Source organism: Notamacropus eugenii, chromosome 2 (genome assembly GCF_028372415.1).
Source record: "Notamacropus eugenii isolate mMacEug1 chromosome 2, mMacEug1.pri_v2, whole genome shotgun sequence".
In the NCBI taxonomy this organism is placed as follows: Eukaryota; Metazoa; Chordata; class Mammalia; order Diprotodontia; family Macropodidae; genus Notamacropus; species Notamacropus eugenii.
In genome coordinates this window covers 64,947,538-64,956,657 of record NC_092873.1, presented here as the reverse complement: position 1 = coordinate 64,956,657, position 9,120 = coordinate 64,947,538, and the positions used below count along the sequence as shown (strand labels likewise).

Here is a 9,120-nt window from a genome sequence, read left to right as displayed (position 1 = left end):
GCACACACCCTAGCTGTGTGACCCTGTAACTTTCAATGCCTCTGGGAGTTCTCTAAGACTGAGTTTCCCACAGCATAGGATTAGACATTTAGGGTTAGAAGAGTCCTTAGAGATTATCTAACCCAAGTCCTTCATTTTACAGGGAAGAAACTCAGGCATAGATTATGGGAAATGGCTTGTCTAAGATCACATAGATCATAAATGACAGAGACAAGGGTAATACCTTTGTCCTCTGGTACTGTCTTCCTGATCTTAAACAAGCTACCAGTAAATGGGTATGTCTTGACCAAAAAGGCAAAACAATAAACTTTACAAAGGTATTTGTACAATCTGATAGACTCCCCCTCCCCCAAGACCCCAATCTCAGCCACTGAATTTGCTTTAGAGGAAGTAGAGGTCCAGGAAGCATGGGGCAGTGGAAAGCACATTAGGCCACAAGTCCCACTAAAATTCCAGTGTTGGCATCTACTAACAGGGTGGGTATGACTTATCTTTCTGAGTTCAAATCTGGCCTTAGATACTTCCTAGCTATGTGACCCTGGGCAAGTCACTTAACCCTATTTGCCTCAGATTCCTTGTTTGTAGAATAGAATGAGCAAAAAAAAAAAAGAAAGAAAGAAAGAAAAGAAATGGCAAACGACTCTTTGTCCCCAGACTCCCCCTACCCCATCCCAGTATATGGGCTTATGAAGAACAGGACATAACAGAGCCAAAATCTATGGTCTTAGGTAAATTCCATTCTCTCCCATCCTACTCATCTATAAAATGAAGGCGAATCACTTCTCAGCCTATAGTTCTTGTGAAATTTCCTGCCAAATGAAGGGATTACACAAGCCAGTCTCTAAGGTCTTTCTGAGCTCTTTATCTATGCCTCTAAAAGGGAATGGGACTAGCCTTGAAGGTCTCTTCCAAATGTAAATCATTCCCTCAAAGGAATTTTGAAAGGGCATTGGAAGCTTCCAGCCGAGGACAAGACCCGAGGGGCTCATCTCCAGCAGACTCCTCCAATTACTCCAACAGCTGAGGACTCCTTTAGAGTAACCATTGCAGGATTGGCAGGGCAGCGACAAGAGATTTCTTTCAAAGATATTTTAAGGGAAAAAAGCAGTGGTTCAGCCCGCCCAGAGTTAATGGTTAACCTTGGATTGGGAAACAGACTTGGAGACCGAGTCCAACCTCACAGTGTGATCAATGAGGAAAGGGAAGCCAGGAGGAACCATTGGAGAAATCACGAGAAGGACAAATGTACCAACGCTTGATTGTATAAATAATTTATTTCCGTTCACAGCATCATGTTTGCATCATAAAAAAGAAAAAAGGAACCGAAAAGGACAATTAGAACAGAGGACTGGATTAGAGGTGGGGAAATGAAAAATGAAGAGGCAGCGAGGCGTTTTTCTTGGATTCTAACATTTAAACAGACAAAAAAAAAAAAAAAAGAACTATGAGTGGAAGAGGTCTGCCATCGAACCGGCATCCCTGCTTGTCTCCTGGTAACCATGGAAAAACCTCATTGGAGAGGTGGTCCTCTACAGCAAACCACACCTTCATTCTTTCAGGGATTGATGCCGTGAAGCATCCCAAAATCTGCAGGGGCCTCTAGCAAGGAAGATTCTCCTCCAATCCCAAGGGGAAGATGACACCACGCTTGGGGTTCAAGGGACTGTGAGGAGGGAGGCCAAAACATGACAGAAAACAGAAATTAGGGGCCATGTGTGAATCATGGACAATGTTTCAGAACTAGACACTCTGACTGCCTTCAGCCCCTCAATCAGTCTTGACAAAGACCAAAACGACCTGCTCGGAGTTTCTGGAAAGCAAGGCAAGACTGGGTCTGAAGATTTGTCTTAAAACCTAACTCCAGTGAGCATCACACCATATTTGGCTTCTGCAGGGTCACAGAATAAATATATTATTTCTCTCCTAAGTGTGGAGCTAACAAATCTCAAAGTGCTTAATAAGAAACTGTGGCATGTGAAGAAACTAAAAGAAAAATTAAAAACCACAGACACACAAACAACAAAATCTCTACACACACAGTTTCCTTACATGATGGGACCAGCCCATTCAGAACTCAGTGAACAAGGAGGTGAATTATGACTGTGTAAACGGGAATTCCATAGCCTTCTTCTGCCTGGTTTCTAGCTGGTCTCTACTAGGCTTCTAGGAAAGGAGACCAGCTGGGGGAAGGTGCCACCATTCTGTCCCAAATTAAAAGGAGTCATCTGTCCCTAAAAGCTATAAGAATTGCATCTGAAGCAAAAACCAGTACTGTAATCTGGACTTTGTTCTAAAGTGAGTTTGTGGAAAGCAATGGACAAAGAGGCCCGGCCTTAGGATTTCTTTAGAAACACATTCCCCTGCTCAAACCTGATAGTGGCCAATTTCCAAATGACTCCCTTGTTATGAAATTTTCAAAAAGAGGAGGGAGGGTGGAGGACAATTACCCCAGTAAACACAGCTTCAAAGAGGAAATCAAACTCCCAAGTCTGGAGTCTCCCTTCAGACAATACTGCACTTCTGTGTAAAATGACCAGCATCCTGTAACCAAGACTCCCCGTCCTGATTATAAACCATTTATTTCTTAAAAAAAAAAAAAAGTCTTATTAAAAATACTTAACTCTTTGTTTTTTTTTTTCTCTTTCCCCTTCAGCTTGCCTGTTTTCCCCGTCCTCCTTGGGTACCTGCTGGCCCACGGATGACATCACACCCCAAGCTTCCTCCTACCTTGAGCACTCTAGGGAATCTCATCTACCCCACTAGGGTTCAGTTGTGGGCCAGTGTAATGGCTGTAGCAGCAGGCCAGTTTAGACAGGAAGGACCTGGGTCATTGTGCTTTGAAATCCATGCAGTCAGGTGGGCTTTTGCAAGACAAATGAGCTTGGGCAGCGGGTGGGAACAGGGTACATCATATCAAGTACTATAATGAGACAATTTTGTGGAGTTCCTTACATTGGACAGGCTACAGCGAACCTCATTAAATAACCCCAACACGGTGTCCACTTGCAGAATTATATGACATAAAGGGGCACAACAAAGCCTTTTTCTCATTTTTTAAATGAAAAGATAATCAGAGAACCCTCCATCACCCAGTTCACATGACAAGAGACAAGCCTTGCAAAAATCATCCTCAATGCAGCCTACAACCAGGCATGGGCCGGGCAGGGGCTGCTAGCTTGCAAAGCAGCCAATTGGCCGGTCAAGGGACCTTTAAATCCCACACGGATGGACCCAGGTATTTCTGCTCATCATAGCACAGTGAGGGGATCCCCCTCAGCCCCTTCCCATCCAGCCTCAATAACAGCTCTCGCCATTTGAATACCCTTAACTAGATTTCCGGCAAAAAATGGACCATGGACCACCCCCGCCCCGCAACTGTTTCTTAATTGTTACCGGTTTCTTTGTTTGTGGGATGGTGACCTACACATGGACTGGATCCAAACCGCGGCGAAGATGCCGGGTCGGAGAAGTGGGGGTAGAGGGGATGAAAGGCAGTTCTCATCCTGTAAAAGAAACGGGCGTTTTCTACAGTGGTTTTCCCTTGGCCAGGCTCCTGGCTGGGTTTCCAGTGATCCAAGTCTGCTATGCGGCAGCAGGAACTCCCCCCAAACAGACATCCATCCACCTTGCTAGGGCCCGGGGCAGGAGCCAAGGGATAGCACACAGGGGCCTGCCCTGTTCCAAGAAAGGGATTCTCAATATCTGGCTGGGCTGGCCCATCGATCCGTACAGCCTCTGCGGCGGCCCCCCACACTCCTTCTCTGGGCAGAGAGCCGGGAGGGGACGTGACCTCCGTACCTCTAAGAACCCACAGGTGCAAGTGGCTTCGGGGGGAGGGGCAAGGAGGTCCAACTTCTCAATTCTGCCGGAGGCCTTCCTCCGGGGGCCCTCTAAGTCATCCTCCACTTCCCACCAGGAGGGCGGACCCAGCAGGTTGCAGCCCCCCAAGCCCCATCCCCCATCCCTTCCAGTCCTCTTCCTCTAGTCTCCTCCCCCTCCTCCAAGCCCGTGGGAAAGGGGGGAGATCAAACAAAAGGCCTTTCCAGCAGGCAGGCAGGCAGCCCACCAGGGGGATGGGCGTTCATTCTCTCCACTCGCCTGGCCTGCTGTGGGGCTGGTGACCAACCTGTCCCAGGCTGACAAGTCAGAATCCGGGAGGGGGGAGGGGCAGTTCCAGGAGTCCGGGGTTCCCGCTCACTGTCGCTGGGTATCAATAGAGTTCTATTCTCGTTTGGAAAACTCGACGCGTCGCTTTGGTTCACGTTTCTGGGGTCCTCGGTGGGTGGAAGTGGGTGTGTGCCGGAGGGGAGCGGAGCAGGGGAGGGGGGTGGGCCCCGGGGCCAGAGCAGGGGGAAGGCAGGGTAGTTCTGCCCCGGGGTGGGGGGGCCAGGTTCCTTGGGGCGGGAGGGGGGGCGCTCCTTTACCGCTTCTTCTTCTGCTTGAGCGATTTTCTGCGCTTGAGGATCATCTCGTAGAGCTTGTCCATGCCCTCGGTGAGGCCCTCCCCGATGATGGCGCAGGCGGGCTGGACGTGGTAGGTGGTGGCCGGCACGAGCTCGGGCAGGGCCAGCTGCTTCTCGATCTCGGCCACGGGCAGAGACTTGGGCAGGTCCTGCTTGTTGGCGATGACGAGCAGCGGGGTGCCCTGGTTCTCGGCGAATTTGGTCACCTTGTGCAGCTCGGTCTTGGCCTCCTCCAGCCGGTCCACGTCCACCGAGTCCACCACATAGATGATGCCGTCCGTGCAGCGGCTGTACGACTTCCAGAGCGGCCGCAGCTTCTCCTGGCCGCCCACGTCCCAGAAGTGGCAGCTGATGCCCTTGGCCGTGCCGTTGCTCAGTTTGATCTTCTCCGTGTTGAAGCCGATCGTGGGCACCGTGTTGACAAACTCGTTGAACTTGAGGCGGTAGAGCACCGTGGTCTTGCCCGCCGAGTCAAGCCCCAGCATCACGATGTGCAGGGACTGGAAGGCGGAGATGTTGGACGAGATGTTTCCCATGACGCTGGCCAGGACAGCAGCTGCGGCGGCGGCCGGGGCGCCCTCGGACAGCGCCGGGGGCCGGGGGCCAAGGGGCAGGGGCGGGGAGGTGCCCTCCTCAAGGGCCAAGCCCGTGGCGGGCCGACAGTGGGCGGGCAGGCAGCCCCCTCCCTCTCCTCCTCCTCCTCCTCGTCCTGGGCCTGATCAGGCTCCTGCCCGCCAGGGAGAGACCGAGGGTCACCTCTCAGGTCCTTGCCCTGGAGGGGCGCACGGGCATCCCCGGGGACCCAGGAAGGAAGGGGCGGCTGGGGCGCGGGTCAGGGAGCTCAGGGCCCGCCGCAGCGCCCTGGAACCGGGGCGCCCCAGCCCAGCCCTGACTCCACGGGCATCTCTCTCCGCCTGGTCGTTCCTTGTTTCGGAGGCTTTTGTCTGCCTGGGGTCCAGCGGGCGGGGCGGGGGCTCCGGCTTGGATCCGATGCGCGGGGGGAGTCACTTCTCAGCCAAGGGCGAAAAGGAAGGCGGGGTGTTGGGGTGCTGGGGGGACAGTGGACGGGTGGGAGTCTCCTCGCCCCTGGATAGATACGGCTCTGGATTGGGATGGGACCCGGCGCTGCGTCTCCCACGCCCCCAGCCCAGGCTGGCGCTCCTCGGGCGGCACACGCCCCCTGCCCGCGCTGCTCCCGCTCTGCTTCTGCGGGCTCACGTCCGGGCGCTCGGCGGGGTCTGCAGAGGCTCGGGGGCGCGGTGCATTCCCAGGAGCTCAGCGCGAGCCGCCCTGCACGGCTGCTTCTCGGGAGGCGCCGCGGCTGCGTTCGCAGGCAGGCCGGGCCCTCTGCGGCTCCGCTTGTCGGCTGGCTGCTCGGTCCTCCCCGCGGGCAGCCCGGCCAAAGCGCGGGCGCGGCTGTGCTGCTCCGGGGCCAGGCTCGGCTCCTCTAAGCCCAGCTGCAGCTCGGGCCGCGCGCGCGACTCCTCCCCCTCTGGCGCGCGGGCACAGCCCGGGCCAGACACCCCGACTGGGCGGGGCGAGCGGGAGAGGCGGGCCCCGGGAGAGGGTGGGGGGACCGCCAAGCCTCAGCCCCTCCCTCCCTGCCTCCCTGCCTCCCTGCCTCGGTCCCTGCCTGGGCTCCAGAGCCTGCGCCGGGCGGGCGCGGGAGCTGCCTTTGCCACCTCTGCACCGCCGGGCGCCCTCCCTTCTTTCCCACCACCAGACCCAGGAGTCCGAGAACTGGAGGCCTATCCTCATCCTCGCCCGTTTCTCCACCCCCATGCCCTCTCCCCATCTCCCCTCCCCGCACACACGCACGCACACCCGCAGCCTGGCGCATCGGCCACCCAGCACCCAGATGGCCAATGGGCACCGTTCCCGAGTCTGGAAGCTGGGGCTCCGGCCACCGCCCTTGGCTTTAGGGAGGGCAGCCTGAAGCCCAGCGTCCGTTCTGTCTGAGAGCCTGACCCCATTCTCTTCCTTCCCAGCCTGACTGGGCCAACTCTGTGCCCACAGCCACCCAGCCCCCAAGTAGGCAGGAGCCCTGACGGTGCTTCCAAAGAAAGGGGGCCACCACCCCCAGCCCAGCCTAGCTCAGATAGCACCAAGCCTGGTTGGGGGAGGGGGGGGGACGGGAAGGCCCTCGGGCTTGTTAGGGAAACATCTATTTAGGGACAAGTCTGGGGCCTAGGACTGAGATCTACAGGAGGCTTTAGTCCAGACCCCTTAAAGTAGGAAGGAGGGAAGGAAGGAAGGAAGGAAGGAAGGAAGGAAGGAAGGAAGGAAGGAAGGAAGGAAGGAAGGAAGGAAGGAAGGAAGGAAGGAAGGAAGGAAGGAAGGAAGGAGGGAGGGAGGGAGGGAGGGAGGGAGGGAGGGAGGGAGGGAGGGAGGGAGGAAGAAAGATAATTTTTCCTTCATTTATTATTATTTCTGGTAGTAAGCATAAAATATGCTTACTATTATTCATGGTAATACATTTATTTGGTTGCTTACTATATGCCAGGCATTGTTCCAAGAGCAGTAAACTGGACTTGTGAAGTGACTTGTCCAAGGTGACAAGGCTAGAAATATGAGAGAGCCTTAGATCATGCCAACGATATGGTATTCCAGCTTTTGAACAGGCCCATATCGGCCCCTTCTGGGGCCTCCACCATTTTTAGCGTGTCCTAGACTTCTCCTCTCCTCTTGGCAGTTAGTATGTGTGTGGGGGGGGGCAGGGGGTGAGGGGAGGTTATGGCCCTCTCCTCATATTTTTAAATACACATAATAAAATACAAAGGCTTGCCCAATAAACCGAAGGGGAAAACAAAAGGACCATGTATTTTCTTTGGCCATCCAGCCCTGGGCCCAGGGTTCAGAATCCTGCCCCAATCCAAGCTACTCACCAACCCAATGAGGGGAGTGAGGCCCAGAAAGGAACAGGAGTCCAACTCAAGTCAGAGGATTCTAATTCTAGAGCTGAAGACACTTAGTTCAGCCCCTTGTTTTACAGAGGAGAAAAGTGAGGCCCAGAGAAAGGAAATTTCCTGCCAAAGATTATACATAGTGACTGACAGAACAGAGATTTGAGCTTGAGGCCTCTCCCATCCCCCCCATGGACCTCCTGGAAAAGAGGAAGACCCAGAGGACCTAAGTTGCAATTCTGTTTTTGCTGCTCACTCCCCATGAAAGTAACCCCATCTCCTTTCTGGGCCTCAGTTTCACCATCTGTAAAATAAGGCAGTTAGACTAGATGATGTCTCCAGACCTTCCCACCCTAGGACTAGTAGGGGGTAAAAGAACCTGGAATAGAAAGAGGTTTTGGCAGCCAATGGATAGAGTACAGGTACAATGGATAGAGTCAGGAGAGTTTGGATCTGGTTTCAGACATGGCCTGGTTGTGTGACCCTGAATAAATCACTTCACCCTGTTTGCCTCAGTTTCCTCCTCTGTCAAATGAGCTGGAGAAGGAAATGGCAAACTACTCCAATATCTCTACCAAGAAAATCCCAAATTGGGTCACAGAGACCCAGACATGACTGAACAATAACAAAGCCTTGTTCATTTAAAACTAGGAAAGGACCTGGGAGATTATCTATTCCAACCTCTTCATGTTACAGGGGAGTAAACTGAACTGGAGGCCAGAGATGGGAGAGAGCTTGGACAAATGAAGTTCACAGGCAGTGAGCAGGAGAGCTGAGATTCGAACCCTGGACTTCTAACACCAAATCCATTGTCACTCTTTCTACTGTAGTCTCCATTCCACAAGACAACAGGGAAGCAGAGAGCTTTCTTTGAATAGGAAAGGTTCCTGTCTTGATTTCTAAGCCAGAAACATGCTTCCTTCTCCCAGAACAGACCTAACCCCTACCAGGAGGTTTAAAGAAGCAACAATAAGGACACATTTCTTTTCAGGGGACTTTTGCACACTCACTGGATAGGCCAGCCCAAAGCTGTACTCTGGGAAGGTGTCATTGGGCCTATCAAGCTTGCCCACCTGCAGGCTCCAGAGACAGCTACCCTTTGGATCCTGGCTCTGGCTAGAAGCTCACTTGACCCTGTGGGAAACTCACTGGCCCATTTCCTCATCTCTCAGTTTCTCCCTATTTCAGAACTGGTTCAAATATGAGATGGCACTTTTTGTTTGTATTGCAAAGCTGGCTTCTTCAGAACTGAGTTGTGGCTTGTAATTGGTTACTTTTTAAAGTATATACACATAAGGAAGAAATCTAATTGGGAGGGTTGATTACTTTTATACTCTTTGAGCATGTGCCGATAACGCCCGCTACCCATCCCGATGGGCATCTGCTGTCCAGCTTTGTCCCTACTTAGGGCTGAAGAGGTGGGTGACTTGTCCTGGCCCACTCAGCCAGTAAATGTCAGAGGCAGGACTTGACCTCAGGTCCTCCTGAGTGCCACTCTTTATCCAATCCCCGATGGCTACCTCAGTGTACAAAAGAGGAAAGACAGGACTGCTCATCCCTCGCCATTCTTGACCATCCATCCCTGTGTCACCACAACTGCTCTTCTCCTTCCTTCTTTCCCTTCCCCTCTGGGTCATCCAACTAAGAGGTACAAGGTCAATCAGAGTTTTCATGACCCCAGGTCCTCCCTCAGAAACTGAACTGGGCTACAAAAATGGAAGACATTAATTATTTTAAGGAATGAATGCATTTCC

The 9,120-nt window shown here is 53.1% G+C and overlaps 1 protein-coding gene across 1 annotated transcript; it reads right to left on the bottom strand.

Moving 5' to 3' along the window:
• Nucleotides 1-1,255: 1,255 nt before the first annotated feature.
• Nucleotides 1,256-5,975, bottom strand: ARL4C (ARF like GTPase 4C). The gene has a single exon (XM_072640692.1). It carries the CDS (start codon nucleotides 4,997-4,999, stop codon nucleotides 4,421-4,423), a length of 579 nt encoding a protein of 192 aa, XP_072496793.1. The 5' UTR covers nucleotides 5,000-5,975; the 3' UTR covers nucleotides 1,256-4,420.
• Between the last annotated feature and the right edge of the window lie 3,145 nt (nucleotides 5,976-9,120).

What these genes read in the sequence shown, in the direction of transcription:
- ARL4C (XM_072640692.1), bottom strand. Translation starts at nt 4,999, where the DNA reads ATGGGAAACATCTCGTCCAACATCTCCGCCTTCCAGTCCCTGCACATC.